The 16,910-nt window shown below is 41.5% G+C and overlaps 2 protein-coding genes across 3 annotated transcripts; both read left to right on the top strand.

Moving 5' to 3' along the window:
• The first annotated feature begins 47 nt into the window (after positions 1 to 47).
• Positions 48 to 8,821, top strand: LOC106590292 (leukocyte elastase inhibitor). Of its 2 annotated transcripts, XM_045710727.1 has the most exons (8): positions 48 to 352; positions 3,932 to 4,130; positions 5,426 to 5,518; positions 6,347 to 6,487; positions 6,816 to 6,933; positions 7,157 to 7,299; positions 7,660 to 7,827; positions 8,011 to 8,821. In XM_045710727.1, the coding sequence occupies exons 2-8, from the start codon at positions 3,963 to 3,965 to the stop codon at positions 8,416 to 8,418; spliced, it is 1,239 nt and encodes a 412-aa protein (XP_045566683.1). In that variant the 5' UTR covers positions 48 to 352; positions 3,932 to 3,962; the 3' UTR covers positions 8,419 to 8,821. The 2 variants fall into 2 exon arrangements, with proteins under 2 accessions (XP_045566683.1, XP_045566684.1); XM_045710728.1 differs by lacking the exon at positions 5,426 to 5,518.
• A 1,987-nt stretch (positions 8,822 to 10,808) lies between these two features.
• pigm (phosphatidylinositol glycan anchor biosynthesis, class M) lies at positions 10,809 to 16,037 on the top strand. The gene is made up of 5 exons (XM_014181142.2): positions 10,809 to 11,311; positions 12,876 to 13,414; positions 13,629 to 13,887; positions 14,229 to 14,330; positions 15,688 to 16,037. Exons 1-5 carry the CDS (start codon positions 11,129 to 11,131, stop codon positions 15,853 to 15,855), a joined length of 1,251 nt encoding a protein of 416 aa, XP_014036617.2. The 5' UTR covers positions 10,809 to 11,128; the 3' UTR covers positions 15,856 to 16,037.
• Positions 16,038 to 16,910: the final 873 nt, after the last annotated feature.

Below are 16,910 nucleotides of genomic sequence, written 5' to 3'. Positions count from 1 at the left end.
CACTATTTACCACAGCCATAAAGTCAGAATTAGCTATATTGTAAAAGTTCGTGAAAACAAAACATTTATTTTTGGTATTATTTTAAGGTCTGGCATAAGAGTATCAAGTATGGTTATCGTTGAGGTTAGGGTTAGGTTTAAAATCGAATTTTAAGAAGAGAAATTGTAGAAATAGGAGGGGTTAATGACTGTGGCTATGGTAACTAGTGACTACCCCCCACAGGGCGTGTCTGTCTTGTAAATTACATATTTCAGATGGTTAGCTGAAACTTGTCTGTAGCAAACCACCCACTGAAGTCACTTGGCTGTAGAGAGAAAGAACTACCTAACATTTACAAATAACCATTCATTGGTGAGTAGCTGCGATACAATATTTTCTCAATCTTAAAGCACTGACTAATTTATAATCCTGTTGCCATTCTGATAAACTGATTTTCAGATTGGTTGCGATTGCTATACTTTCTTTTTTTAATTGGTGAATTACCTTATTTAGCATAAGAACTGTTGTTTGCTTGGCTATCACCATAAATGTAACATCAAAGAGGACAGAACATTGATCATTCTAATCAATGTAGCTGGCTAACTAGATAACCGATTAATCTTGCCTGGCTAGTGTCAACTCAAACTCCTTAAACCAGCCCTCCGCAATGATGTATGATGTACTGTTATGTTGACTCTATCCGCAGTCCCTGAGCTTATTCACTCCGCGGCCGGGTTGAATAAAGACAAAACATTAGCCTACCTTATAAAATCCATAAATGTATAATTATTGTGCAATTTATATCTACTGGCATAAGTGCGTAAGAGCAAATTTATGCTTGATCCGAAAATGAGGTCGGAGACTCGGTATGGAGGGTGTGACGCTTGACGAGCGTCCAGAGGCAGGCAGAGGCCAAATTTTATGGAACGCGGATGAGTCTTTGCGTGTCAAATAAGCTTGTTGACCAATCAGGACCTGAACATTATGTGCCGTGCAGTCATATAACGCGTCATTAATTTACGTAGTTATTACACATTGATTACACTATCACTCGTATTTCATATGTCCCCAACGATCCATCGCTACGTATGCTATGATGCTGGTAAAGTTGTCTCGCGCACCTACAGTGCTGGTCATTTAAAAAAAGCTAGCTAGCTCATGGATGCAAACAATGTTCTTCCCAAAAAACATAGCAAAACGACAACCTGTTTCAGTAGCTATAGTTAGCTAGCCAACTATAGCTAGGTTTCATCATCTAAAATAACCCTCATTTATAAAACAATTCTTATTTGATTAATGATGGTCGGACCCATCTATGTGAAGCTAGCCACAATAAGGATTAGCCACAATAGAATAATGGGTTTTGCGGTTAGCCTTCAAAATAAAAGTAGTCATTGACAGTGATGCAAATGAATACAAATAGTAGAATTATGCCATAATTGAATAGATCATGCTAAGTGAAATTACACTGGATGTATTATACTTTAGAATTACGTTGGGGTCATACTTATTTCACTGTACAGCCTTACCTATGGATTATGGATCAATGACATGGGGTATCAGTCTACTCAGTGACACCCAGAGAACGTAGCTCTTATTGCGGATCTCTGAAACAACTGTGAATTGAGCCGCATTTATTGTCAACCTGTGTGTATTGAACACTATTCCCGAGGAAAAACAATACTGCCTGCATGTTTTGGAGTCTGATAACTCTGAGGAGGACGTTGGGGGGAAAAAATAGCTTCAGTATTAAGTCGACTGATACCCCATTTCATTGATCCCCAATCCTTAGGTAAAGCTGTACCGTGCAATATGAATGTCAATAAACACAATAGGCTGACTGGGGAGGTGATTTCACACAGTCACAGTCCTGCGATAAGCTCTACAACGCTAATATTTGCGTAAACAATTCAGTTTTGTTCTGTGGGTGTTACTGAGTAGACTGATACCCCATTTCATTGCTTCACATCCCAACCTTGTTTAGCATTATCTAGTCTAAATATGGCATGATTCCATCAATTGTAACCTTCTGTATCACTTTCAAAGAGGTACTTTTATTTGGAAGGCAAACCGCAAATTCCACTATTGTGCCTAATTTTTATTGTGGCTAGGTTCACAACACATACCTGGTCCGATCGAGCCTCAGTAGCCAGATGAAGCTACCTTATAACGTTAGCATTGGGCAACAGGGTTAAGTAGCTGGCTAGCTATTTATTTTCGTGAACTGAGGTTCAATTTCAATAGGCGAACAACAAGTGGCTACTAGCTAATACTTACTCACAAGGATTCCTAAATCATTGCTAAGAATAATGAAAATGACTGCAGTTTCTACTGGTCTTTGTTTTCAGGCTGCTTGTATTGGTGGTAGCTAGGTGCCAAGCTAAAGCTAGCTAGCTACCCAAGAAGATGCGGTCGAACAAATAATGCTTTATTACCAACGCGGTATTTATGGCCGTTGTTAGCAGATAGAACCTCTCACATAGCCTTAATATTAACTCCTGCAGAATTAAGCATTTCTTGCAGTAAAAGTATACACCTCTTGAGAGAATGCGCAGTTAGATACTGTCTAACAACAAGCATTTCGCTGATGTAATTTGGACATTTTGCACACAAAAAATCGTTAACGTTTTTTGCGGGTATTTCATTTTTTCCCCCAATCCTTAAATGTCTTTGCTCAGTGAAAGAACCAGATTAGAGAACTTTTCCTATGTCGATTTATGACATTCTGGTGAACAAAGGTGTCGTTTTCTTGGGCAACAAATAGGCTATTAATCTAATGACCAATATAAGCTACATGTATATAATAATAGACAAGTTGACTAACAAATGGCCTACCAAAATGTTGAAAATTATAAGCAGAAACATATCTAACTCAGACAAAAAAACTGCACCCCCTGTCAAGAAATCGTTCCGCCGTCTGACTAGCCGACAGCGGACTTTCTATAAACCGGTTAGGGTCGGTTGTGGGCCTCAGATTTTCACTTTATCAAATACTGTCTGTACAAAACATTAGGAACAACTGCTCTTTCCATAACACTGACCAGATGAATTTAGGTGAAAGCTATGATCTCCTATTGATGTCACCTGTTCAATCCACTTTAAATCAGAGTAGATGAAGGGGAGGCAGGTTGAAGAAGGATTTGTATGCCTTGATACAATTGAGACATGGACTGTGTATGTGTGCCATTCAGAGGGTGAATGGGCAAGACAAAAGATTTAAGTGCCTTTGAATGGGGTATGGTAGTAGGCGCTAGGCACACCGGTTTGAGTGTGTCAAGAACTGCAACGCTGCTGGGTTTTTCATGTTCAACAGTTTCCTGTGTGTGCCTAGCGCCACCGCCCAAAGGGAATCCAGCCAACTTGACACTGGGAGGCATTGGAGTCAACATGGGCCAGCATCCCTGTGGAACGCTTGACTCCTTGTTGTCCATGCCTCGATGAATTGAGGCTGTTCTGAGGGCAAAAGGGGGGTGCAAGTCAATATTAGGAAAGTGTTCCTATTGGTTTGTACACTGTGTGTAGTCAGGCGGTTGTGGATGGGTTATTAGCAATTGCGGGCGAACAAAACAACTGACCCGCACACCACTGATGTACATACATTCAAGATTTAATCAGGCTGTAATACACAAGTAATTGTTAATGGAGTAAGTTTAAATGTAACTTTATTCAACATTCTGGCTTGTAAGGTACATTTACAAAATTTAGCAGGCATTAGTTTCAGGCTGTATATACCAATTAATTGTGTATTACACAGCCTGATTAATCAGACTACTAGCTAGACTACATTAATTCTATGTTCTTTAGCCTACTTTTTCTTTCGCATCAGCCCAAGATAGCTCTCGCGATAATTGCATATCATTGTATATAGGCTACTGTATATGACTGCTCTGTTACAATGAAATTTTAAACCCAGTGCCAACGGACACTAACTTCTTAACCTTTCTTCCAAAGCTCTACCAGCCTGCCTTTACCACCTGTTACAATGGCATCAGTGTCTGTGGCCAACACCAACTTCTCTCTGGAGCTGTTCAAGAAGATCACAGAGCACAACAAAACAGGCAATGTCTTCTACTCCCCTCTCAGCATCTCCTCTGCCCTGGCCATGGTGTCCCTGGGAGCCAGAGGTAACACTGCTACCCAGATGTCTGAGGTGAGTCAGTGTAAACAATTTTCGGGGATCCCGTCCATCCAAAAACACATACACTCAAACATAATCATCTTACTCCCACACATTAATCTCTTATCCAACTATACTTATGTTGATTAGCCTGTTTAGTATGCACGGACAGCACAATGGTACCGGAATGAATACAGATATATTTCATAAAATAGTTTGATGGACTAGTCACTATCGACAAAGGTTGGATAATGTAGCCTTTACTTTTTGTCATTATCCTGTCTAATGTAAACTTGCATCAAGGCTAGATTGGATTTTTTTATGTAGTCACATGCACAGGTTAATTTATTTAACAGTGCAGTTCTCCACCTAAATTGACTATAGCTTCTCCCTTACACTGGAAAGGTTTTTCACATGGGTTTTCTGAAATGAATAGGAAAGGGTGTGGCTGACAAATGGGTAGCCTATCCATGACGATTCACAGAAGGCTTCCTTTTAGTCAGCAGATGAGGCTTTATTTGAGTACAGCCCTACTGTTACTGTGGCAACATGGAGAGCAATAAAGTAATCCCTCTTATCAGTCTCTCGGTTCCCACCATCTGTGTATAGCTAGTAGACATGTAGGCGCCAGATAAGAGTTTATGTTGTCATGGGATTTTTTAAAATCTTTTTTTTTTTATTTCACCTTTATTTAACCAGGTAGGCCAGTTGAGAACAAGTTCTCATTTACAACTGCCACCTGGCCAAGATAAACCAAAGCAGTGCGACAACACAGAGTTACACATGGGATAAATAAACATACAGTCAATAATCAGGGGGCGGGGCCCTGACAGTTTAGATAGTCTACTCTTATGTACTAAGTCTAATTTGTACAACCTCCATTTAGCTGTCAGCCAGCAGATTTATTATAATAACCATGGAATGTATTGTCCAATGTGAAAAAGCCTTTCTGCATGATACTGAACATGATGAAATAGCAGCAGTGTAGAGTTGAAGTCATAAAAAGGGCGAGTCTAGGGCACACAAGGGTGGGACAAGAATACATACCTTCCTATTGAGCAATCTGACTTGCCTAGTTAAATAAAGGATATAAAAAAAATAATTGAGCAATCTTCACAGAACAAATATGATAGGGGTGGTCTCAATTTCTTTACCTGTCAAGGATGCAACGGCCTTCATTTACCGCCCTACATTATGTTTTGAAGGATTATTTCTGGAACCTACGCAGCTCGCCAGCCACACGCACACACACAGTGTTGTATTCCACGCACTCCTCACGTCTATGCTGTTCAAAAATGATAACCAATTGTCATACTGACGTCCACTAGGTCCTCTGCTTTGTCAAAGCAGAAAAATCTAAAAAGGCTGACCCAGGACTACTCCAGCAAGTACAAAAGCCCCAGCTTCCGCTGGCTCTGAAGGTGCTAATAAAAGTATATCATAAGTAATGGGTAACCCAGGGGGTTCAAAGAGAGCTTGCTGCCAGATAACATTGGGCTGTTGGTGAGGTAGCCATTTGGTGGGAACAAGGTACTACTATTGGTGTGGGGCAGGGCTCTTCAACCCTGTTCCTGGAGGGCTCTTCAACCCTGTTCCTGGAGCGCTACTCTCTAGTAGGTTTTCGCTCTATCCCGAGATGTATCTAACTTGATTAAGCTTATCTTTAGTTGAAGCGAAAACCTACAGCACGTAGCTCTCCAGGAAAAGGTTTGGATAGCCTTGTTGTGGGGTCTGTGTTTTCTGTCGTCTATGTGGTTTATTTACAGTACATGTGTGAAGGGATATAAGCCCCATACACAAATCATCTTATAGCCTATGTACACAATGTAGTAGTCACATTTGGGACTTGAGGGAACACAAGCATTTTCTTTCTTTTCTTTGATCTATATTTTTCATAACCCTTGATAAGCTGCCGTCTGAAAACGGAAATATAAACAGGAAAGTCTGGTCACACTCACACACACATACAAAGAATTCCTTATCCACTTTGCGAGCAACATGAACGTAATCTGTGCTGGTCATGTCCAACCACCAAACGTCAAAACCACAATTTATGCTGTTTGGGTGCATGTTAATGTTGACACTTCTTCCTGAAAACATTTCTTTATTTGGTGATGTGGTGGATGAATACAGTAAACAATGGCAGGTTTGTTTGCTAGCCGAAAAACTTTGCATGTCATGGATGCCACAGGAAGATGCTACCACAATGTCACATTCTGTAAATGTTATTTTTTACATCCTGTCTGCAGTCCCTGCACCACCACAAAGCTACGGATAACGTCCATGTGGGCTTCAACAAACTCATGAGTGAACTGAACAAGAAGGGAGCCCCGTACGCACTGAGCCTGGCCAATCGCCTGTACGGCGAGCAGTCTTACCAGTTTGTTGAGGTAAAGCCCTATTGTTTACACAGTGGGTGGAGTAAATCTGTGTCTAAGATTAGATCTTTTTTTTCTCAATCTGAATTGACACTAATGAATCAGTGCGTTAGGTTAAAGGTCATTATGCATTTCATTACACGTCGGAACATAGCCTTATGACGAAGAGAGTTGTCAACAAAAAGATAATGGATAGAATATCATAATATCATTATACTGTACATACAATTATATTGTACATCATTGTAGACTAGACACTATTATTATTTTAGGTACTTAGGGTTTGATAAAGCAAGGATATTGACTATGTTGATTTTTGTGTCTCTGGTAAACGTGACAGACTTTCCTCGGCGACACCAAGAAGCACTACAATGCCGAGCTGGAGGCTGTGGACTTCAAGTCCAATGCGGAGACTGCCAGACAGAACATTAACGCCTGGGTGGAGAAGCAGACCGCAGGTGATTAGATGCCGCAAGCTGTCTCCATGTGCACAATAGTATTAATATTCTCAAATTCGGTGTAAAAATCAAAGGGACTGGATTGAGAATGAGTTGATCACATACATTTTGTTCATATGGATTTTAAATCCATTAGGTGTCCATGATGTATCTGTTATGTAACTACACCTTGTTACAATGTTATCATCACCTCTGTAATTTCTATGGCCTCTGTATTTTGTAGAGAAAATCAAGAACCTATTGGCGGAGGGGGTTGTCGACCACCTGACCAGACTAGTGTTGGTGAACGCCATCTACTTCAAGGGCAACTGGGAGAAGAAGTTCAAAGAGAGCAGCACCAGCGATGCCCTGTTCAAATTGAATAAGGTAGTGTTTACCCAACCAGCTTGACATAGAACGAATTCCGACAAGATCTGAGGAGTGCCTTTTCATTTATTTTTCTCTGATGTGTCCGTTTGCGCAATGAATGTGTAGTTACATCACTTTAGTGTAGCGCTTCTAAAGAAAAGATCTGACCTCCACTGAACTGTTGCTGTAGTCGGTTGCAGTCATCCCTTCTCTGAGTCTGTTGTAAGAGTAATGTTCTAGCTTGATTCACTTTCATGAGTAACGGTGAGTAAACTTTGCTACAATGGTGAAAATGCCCTGTAGTCACACATTACACACAAGAAGGCAACTGTTAACAAAATAATTGGTGACTCCCCACCTTCCTTTCATTGACTACAGAATGAGAGCAAGCCAGTGAAAATGATGCATCAGAAGGCCAAGTTCCCCCTGACCTTCATCCCAGAGGCCAACTGCCAGATACTGGAGCTGCCCTACGTAGGGAACGAACTGAGCATGCTCATCCTGCTACCTAATGAGATGGAGGATGACACCACTGGTCTGAAGAAGGTAGGACTCACATTTACATTCAACGAGATGGCTTTTGTGGCCAACACAATACACATGGAGTATAAAGTTAACTTGAATTAAAAAGCTAGTTATAGGGTTAGCTCACACTGAAATAAGTCATTGTCATACTTTGTCTCCTGCCCCCCCCCCCCACACACACACACACACACACACACAACGCAGCTGGAGAAGGAGCTGACTTACAAGAACCTTGTGGAGTGGACCAGGCCTGACATGATGGACACGGTGGAGGTTCAGGTGGGCCTGCCCAAGTTCAAGCTGGAGGAGAGCCTGGACCTGAAGGACTTGCTGGCCAGCATGGGCATGACCGACGCCTTCGACCACTGCAAAAGCGACTTCTCGGGCATGTCGCCCAACAACGACCTGGTGCTGTCCAAGGTGATTCACAAGGCCTTCGTGGAGGTCAACGAGGAGGGAACAGAGGCAGCGGGCGCCACGGCCGCAATCATGATGATGCGCTGTGCCATGAGGACGCCCACATTTGTCGCCGACCACCCCTTCCTCTTCTTCATCCGCCACAACCCCACCCAGAGCATTCTGTTCTACGGTCGCTACTGCTCCCCTATATAGGAAATGGGACATTCCATGTGGAGGGAGGAAGGGCTATTATTAGTATGTACTGCAGCAGCTACATCAATATCCCATCTGTGTGCTTGATTATATGCTTTGATGTCAATGCCTTACCAAAGATTTGAAGAGTCAAGTGTATTTGTGATGAAATTCGGTTTGAGGAATTTAATGAATTTCTTACTGGCCTGATGTTACGAACAACACATTTTGCCTTATCATGATCGATGTTTCTCTACTTTCCACCTACTTTAACACACTGAAGTGCAATTATCCTCAAACATATTTTTATTTTGTGTTCTGATAATGACCTCTCCTAGTCTTCTGATACTATACTGCCGTTTTTTTTTTTTCAAATTAAGCAACTATATGAAAGTTTACAGGAAATAAAGATATGATAAGTGTGTGTGGGTGTGCCATTTCCTGTGTGCACATGCATGGGTGTCTTAACCAATGATGTATATAAACCCTGGATTGCTGATGCTATGTATTGGCCAATGAGAGGCTTTGAAGCCACTGGTCGGCCATACTAAATTTTTGTATGTTTAGCTAACATTTTAAAAGTAGAAATTAAGGTGTCTGTAATATAATAAATGTGGCAAAAACCCAGATTTAACCACAAAGACCAGGTAGGTTTTCCAATGCCTCACAAATTGATAAAAAATAAAAAAAAAGCTAACAATGAATATCCCTTTGAGTATGGTGAAGTTATTCATTACACTTTGGATGGTGTATCAACACACCCAGTCACTACAAAGATACAGGCGTCCTTCCTAACCCAGTTACCAGAGAGGAAGGAAACCACTCAGGGATTTCACCATGAAGCCAACGGGGATTTAAAACCGTTACAGAGTTTAATGGCTGTGATAGGAGAAAACAGAAGAATGAAAACAGAGTAACAACGTAGTTACTCCACAATACTAACCTAATTGACAGAGTGAAAAGGAAGCCTGTACAGAATACAAACATTTCAAAACATGCATCCTGTTTGCAACAAGGCGCTAAAATAATATTGCAAAAAATTTGGAAAAGCAATACACTTTTTGTCCTGAATACAAAGTGTTATGTGTTGTATTTGCCCCAAACATTACTGAGTACCACTCTGCATATTTTCATGGTATTTAGTTTAGTTTATTAGGATCCCCATTAGCTACTGCTCATGCAGCTGCTAGTCTTCCTGGGGTCCACATAAAACGTACAAATATATGACAAAGTACAGAACAGTAATATAGATAAGCTTGTAATTGTTAAGGACTGGGGAGTTGTTCAGGATAAAAATAAAACGGAATGGAGCCAAGCATAGACAGAATTCCATATGTTAGGTTTGTAGACCCCCCCACCCTGCTTTTTGGCTGACACATAAATTGTCCTTTACCCAGCTTGACACAATGTGAGAATGGTTACATCTGTGAAAGTTTCAAGAAGTAGAATTGTTTAGATTTTTGGTGCATCCTCCGCCTAGATGAATCGGGCTCTTCGAGTCACACGGCAAACCTGTGGCGTGCTTTGCTCTCCGGAACAGGGCGCCGCTCAAATCGGTGATCAGTGGGGTAGGTTTGAGTGTAGAGGTGAATCAAATTAAAAAATAATATTCCTGGTGTTTGTGACACCCGCCGTTTGGTGAGACATAGACAGGGTGGCAATGGCAAGAATGAGAATACCCTGTCTGTCTTGTTAAGCTTTGACACAGAGTTTCTAGCTGATAAAGTCATATTAGGTTATATTTGCTATTCTGTGAGGGCCTATGTTCTGAAAAGGCTACAGTGTTTTAGATGCAAAGGATTCGGACATGTTGCAGCAGTGTGTAGAATGGAGATCCCATGATGTGATAAATATGCAGATGGACATAGTCAGAGGGAGTGTACAGTTGGGGGTAGAGAAAAACACTGTGTCTGTGGCGGCACCCATGCAGCTGGGGATCCGAAGTGCCCTGTGAGACAAGTTGAGATTGCCAAAATTCGAGTGGAGCAGAACGTTTCTATGCTGAGGCAGATTAGAGGATAGCCCAAGGGTGAGCCGGGAGCCCCCACAGTGAGTAGGCCTGAAGAGAGAGATCCAGAGAGGAAGGTTGGATTTATTGCGCTTATAGCCATGGTGATCAGCTACACTGCGCTGATGCAGTGGAAATCACATAAAATAGATGTGGTAGTTGCAGCAGCAGAGAAATATTTGGGTGTGAGAGATTTTACTGTAGAAGATCTACAGGACATTTTGAGATAAGTGGTGCCATCCTCCCAGGCCGACAGCCTAGTGTAGGATCGTTTATGGCAACAGAAATGGAATGGGGTGTTGGGTTTTAGTGGATAGTGTATAGGTGCAGGGTTAGATGGTGGTACAATTTAGGATTTTCCCATTCCCCTTTTCTTTTTGTGACTAAAATTTGCAATCTGCACTCCAAACTGCGAAAGGCAGCAACACAGCGTCTAGCCTGCCGGAAAGTCACACGAAGAAGAAAACACTTCCTAGTTAACAACAGGAGGAGCAGCAACTTCTATTGCTAGTCAAGTTGTGAGAAGTATTATACAATTGATAAAACGGGCAAGCGATCTAGTCAGATGTGAATGTATCTAACGTCAGCGTGCTAACTACACGATAAGAAAATGACATGGCCTTTATCCCTTGCATTACCTACCTAGGAATAGGAAACGTCAATTACAGTAGCTAGCTTAGCTGCTAGCTGATTTATTGTCGAACAGGTTGGACAACTAACGCTATGGCTTCTATCATGGAAAGTGTCCTGTCCAAGCTTATGAATAAAAATGTACTTTTCACTGTGTCGTTTCTCGTACGACTTGTTTTGGTCAGTTTTGGTGTCTATCAGGACAGAACTATGGTGGTCAAATACACTGATGTTGATTATCACGTGTTTACAGATGCGTCGAAGTTCATCACACAGGTAAATTACAATTTTCTTAAATATACATGCCTGTCAGATAGTTCTGCCATGAAATCTGTTGTAGGTCACCCTGGTGTTAATTCCAATGTGTTTTTTCCTTGCCAGAAGATACCGAACCTACCGTTAGGCTTGTTTACACTGAGCTGCACTGGGGTCAGAACGCAATCAAAGTCCCAAACTGTTTTTTGTGACATCCATATTTCAGAGAGTCCTAGCTTTCAGGAATGGGGTCGTAATAGTTTATAGCCAAAACGGTTCAAACGTTAGAGCAAAATTCATAGGAAGAAAATAAATTCAACATGCCACATTGGCTTCTCTTAACAACCATGAATATTTAATTCGATCTGTTCTCTACTTTTCCTGTCTTGCAAAGTACCAGGATGTTGTCTCTGATTTTGAATCTGAATTTAGAGAACAACCCTTTTCGTCCTCATGCTAGCTAGCAGTAGCCACCGCAGCCATTTTGGAATGGCAGTGTCAGCCAATCAAATTGTATTTGTCACATGCGCCGAATACAACCTTACAGTGAAATGCTTACTTACAAGCCCTTAACCAACAATGCCGTTTTAAGAAAAATAAGCGTAAAGGAAAAAATAGATAAGTAAAAAAGAACACATAACAAATAATTAAAGACAAGCAGTAAAATAACAGTAGCGAAGCTATATACAGGGGGTAACGGTACAGAGTCAATGTGCGGGGGCACAGGTTAGTTGAGGTAATTGAGGTAATATGTACATGTAGGTAGAGTTAAAGTGACTATGCATAGATAATAACAGAGAGTAGCAGTGCAAATAGTCTGGGTAGCCATTTGATTAGCTGTTCAGGAGTCTTATGGCTTGGGGGTAGAACCTGTTAAGAAGCCTTTTGGACCTAGACTTGGCACTCCGGTACCGCTTGCCGTGCGGTAGCAGAGAGAACAGTCTATGACTAGAGTGGCTGGAGTCTTTGACAATTTTTAGGGCCTTCCTCTGACACCAATCAGCTCCTTTGTTGTTCAACGTGACGTTGCCATTCCATAATGGCTACTGTGGCTACAGCTGGCTAGCATGAGTTCGAAATAGGGCAGTGTTCCGGAAACTAGCGGTATTTCAATCTTCTCGATGGAGCAGTGTGGATAAAGGTCGAATTAGGAGTACAGTTCCCATCGCTGCATTGATGTTTTCTGACCCATATCTGGCGTCGGCTCCACAGTGTCTTAATGTAACCATGATTGCGTTGCGAGCACAATGCAGTTCAGTGTAAACGAGCGTAACAGTAGGGTCGGTATCTTCTGGAAAGTTTTATCCTTGATCTTTTCAGGGACCTGGCCTGCTGAAAGCCACTGGCTTGAAAATCAGTGGGATAACATTTTGGTTGGATCTATCAATGTTACATTACTCATGCCCAAATCTTTATTTGAGAGAGTTTTGCTTTATTTGAGAGAATTTTGCATTGAGAGAACCTACCAGTTTTGAGTCCCTGCTGGTGATAAGTCTGCGATCCTGCAAAGCTGCACTTTAGCAAACAGTGTTTTTTACATGTGAGTGTAACTAACCTGCATCATTCTGTCCTCCTGTCATTGCAGGGCCAGTCTCCATACCACAGATCCACCTACCGCTACACCCCTCTACTAGCATGGATCCTGACCCCCAACGTCTACCTCAGCCATGTCTTCGGGAAGCTTCTCTTCATCACGTGCGACGTGCTCTCAGGCCACCTGATCTACCTTATCCTTCGCCAGCGGGGACTTAGCTGCGAGGCTGCCTGCCGTGTCTGCTCCCTGTGGCTACTCAACCCGTTACCGGCCGGTGTGTCCAGCCGAGGCAACGCCGAGTCGGTCCTAACCGCCCTGGTTCTGGCCACACTGCTCTGCCTGGAGCTGAGGCAGCTCCCCATGGCAGCCATCTTGTACGGCCTGGCCGTCCACATGAAAATTTACCCGGTGACTTATGCCCTGCCTATCGCCCTATCCCTACAGAGAAAGGAGAATGGGGAGGAGAGGAGAGGGGGGTGGTGGAGGAGAGCTCTTGGGTTTCTCCTCAGGCTATTGAATAAGGAGCTGTTTCTGTTTGCTGGTGTGGCTGGAGTGGTGTTCTGTGGATTGACTGTCCTGTTTTATAGCATGTAAGTTTGGGCTAGCTCAGTGCGCTAATGCAAACTTGAGTTGTTGTCGATGCTCCTAGTAAAGATCGGTTGGTCATTGACCATGAAAAGCTTTTCATTATCAGTTGTGAAATCTGTTATGTCATGTGTTTTGATGCTTGTTTTCTAATGGTAAATCATGTTACCAATACAATTGTCCTCATAACTGTTCTCTACCCATATGACCCATAATCAGGTACGGCTGGGACTTCCTCCACGAAACCTACCTGTACCACCTGACGCGGAGGGACATCCGCCACAACTTCTCCCCTTACTTCTACATGCTGTACCTGACTGCAGACAGCCCCTGGAGCCTGGCCCTGGGTCTGGCTGCCTTCCTGCCCCAGGCCCTGCTGCTGCTTCTGGTCTCCCTGGCCTTCCACACAGACCTGGCCCTCTGCTGCTTCCTCCACACCGCCATCTTTGTCTCCTTCAACAAAGTCTGCACCTCCCAGGTGAACGTGACACTCCTCCATCTGTATCATGTTTGAAAGTGTTGCTAGGTGTTAAGTAGCGTTAAATCCATTAACATGCTATTGTGATACTGATATGACATAGATGGTAGGATATGTTAGGTTAAATGTTATGACACTTGTGTTGTGTTGAATGTGACCTTTCCCCCAATCTGTGTCATGCTGGTGTTGATGGTGCTTTATCATGACAGCAGTGTTTTTTTGTTGTTTCATTATATTGGTTGAAAACCAAGGGCGTGCATACTGTAACATCAAACTCATGGCATGCAGCTTGTGGGAATGTTATGATGCTGATAGTATGTTTTGTGGTTTTTTTTTTGTAGTACTTCCTGTGGTACCTGTGTCTGTTTCCTCTCGTCCTGCCTCGACTGACCCTGTCACCAAAACAAGGAGTAGAACTCCTGGCTCTCTGGTTCGCTGGACAGGTAGGTGCAGCATCATTGGTTGATTTTAGCTAGATTTCTGTCCAACTGGCGACAGATTTTCATGTGAATATTCTAAAATCCAAATAAAAAAACAATATGCACATTTTCCCACCAGAGATGTTTCCGTCAAATTGACATGTTGCAGATAAAAGGGGCGCGAGGTCAAATCATGACGTCAGTGATATTCAGGTCGGAAAGTCCTCTAGAAAGATGAGAGTTTCTGACTTAATTCCAAGCAGGATGTCCGTTCACTGCCATTTTTCCCAGTCGGAGCAAGTTTACTTCGATCTGACGGCTATTATATCAATATTTGCACATAAAAGTCTTTCCACTGCCATTTCTCACATAATTAATTTTACCAGTGGTTGAAAAAGTACCCAATTGTTATACTTGAGTAAAAGTAAAGATACCTTAGTAGAAAATGACTCAAGTAAAGTAAAAGTCACCCAGTAAAATTCTACTTGAGTAAAAGTCTAAAAGTATTTGGTTTAAAATATACTTAAGTATATTGTAGCAATTATATTTACTTTTGATACTTAAGTATTCAAAATAAAAGTTTAAATAATTACATTCCTTATTTTAAGCAAACCAGACAGCACCATTTTTTATTTATTTTTATTTATTTAAGGATAGCCAGGGGCACACTCCAATATTCAGACATCATTTACAAACGAAGCATGTGTGTTTAGAGTCCTGGTCAGTAGGGATGACCAGGGATGTTCTGTTGATAAGTGTGTGAATTGGCCCATTTTCCTGTACTGGTAAGCATTCAACATGTAACGAGTACTTTTGGGTGTCAGGGAAATAAAAATACAATATTTTCTTAAGGAATGCAGTGAAGTAAAAGTAGTCAAAAATATAAATAGTAAAGTACAGATACCCCAAAAAACTACTTAAATAGTACTTTCAAGTATTTTTAATTAAGTACTTTACACAACTGAATTTTACAGACACAAAAAAAGATCCCACTTTCTCTAGCGTATTTTGTTTTGTCCACAAAATCAGCTGTTTTCATTAAGCCTGTAGTGACATTTCCTATCCGACGTACTTCACTTGCATAAAAAGGTTGGATGGAAACCTGGTTATAGTCCCATTATATGAACATAAAGGGCTTTAAAAATAGACCCAATCTAACTTACTCTATACAGTATTACCAGACTAACCAACATGGCTCCAATATTATCAAATGAAACAGTAGCTCAAAAATTCCCCCAAAGTTGGTCATTTATTTATAAATAAATACATAATGTGTCCGACTATAGCTTGCATCATATAAAATGACTTGTCATTGAAGTTGTATAGGAAATATACTTAGGAAAATGTATTTAGGAAATGTTTTGTTCTTCTTTTGTCTCAGGGTATATGGTTGGCCCCTGCGTACTACCTGGAGTTTGAGGGATACAACACCTTTCTGCTCATTTGGCTGGCTGGACTGATATTCTTGATCATTAACTCATTCATTATGGTACAGATTATAACCCATTACAAACCATCAGACACTATGCAGAGGTTGAAAGCAGAGTGATATCCGGACAACTACTTGAACACTTAATTCTACATTCCTTGGATGTAATGGATCAAATGAAGACATTTCACTAGTAGACAACTTAGTTGCTGATAATTACAATGCATTTGTTATTTGGTCTAAATGGGAATTTTCTATATATAAAAACAAAAATACCTGGCATGGATGCCTATTCGATGGATGATATTGTATATTGGTCATTGATGTTTCAATTTGGTAAAACATTTATATATATCTTTTTTGAAGCAATCCAATTTTGCATCGTTTATACATGTTTGAAATTACTTTTCAGAGCAGGTTTATCAGCTTTTTCTACCCAGTAGTGAACTAAGTGAATATAGTACATAGAAATAAAACAGGGTGCCTTTTTAAACAAGAATGGTATCAGAAGGTGGCAGCATTTAGCTGACAACGGCTCTAAAAGAGGATCTATCCTCAAATGACCCCATCATGGTCAAGGCATTCAGCCACGAACACAACTGAAAACAAACAATCGTGTCTACTGTTATTTGTTACTTTAAGATCATGGAGATTATTATTTCATCATTCTGCTCTATTTTTGGCTTCTACATATTGTTTAAAGAGAGACTGTGAGATTCTGTTATTTCAGCCCGTTTCAATTCTACTTACCCAGAGTCAGATGAACTCGTATATGTCATTTCTATGTCTCTGCTTGCTGTATGAAGGAAGTTCACGGTAGTTTCACGAGCAATGCTACCGTACCTGTAGACTTCCAGTCATTAGCATTGGCTCGTGAAACTACCACTAACTTCCTTCATACTGCACACAGATGCATAAAAATGGTATCCACGAGTTAATCTTACTTTGAGTAAGTAGAACAAGGGCCAAAATGCCAGAAGGTCATGAACGAGGCACAAGCAAGGGTGAGTTTACACTCCGTCCCTTGGGTTATGACCGCTGACTTTAGTGACCCCTGACAGCGTTTTGTGTGTGTGTGTGTGTGTGTGTGTGTTCATGCTTGTGCGTGACTCGGCTGTGAGTTTGCATTCCCACGTCATGAGTCACACTATTGCACTCAGTGCCTCTCTCCAGCT

This window comes from Salmo salar, chromosome ssa29 (assembly GCF_905237065.1).
Source record: "Salmo salar chromosome ssa29, Ssal_v3.1, whole genome shotgun sequence".
Lineage (NCBI taxonomy): Eukaryota > Metazoa > Chordata > Actinopteri > Salmoniformes > Salmonidae > Salmo > Salmo salar.
The sequence above is the reverse complement of the archived record's forward strand: the minus strand, read 5'-3'. Positions and strand labels throughout refer to the sequence as shown.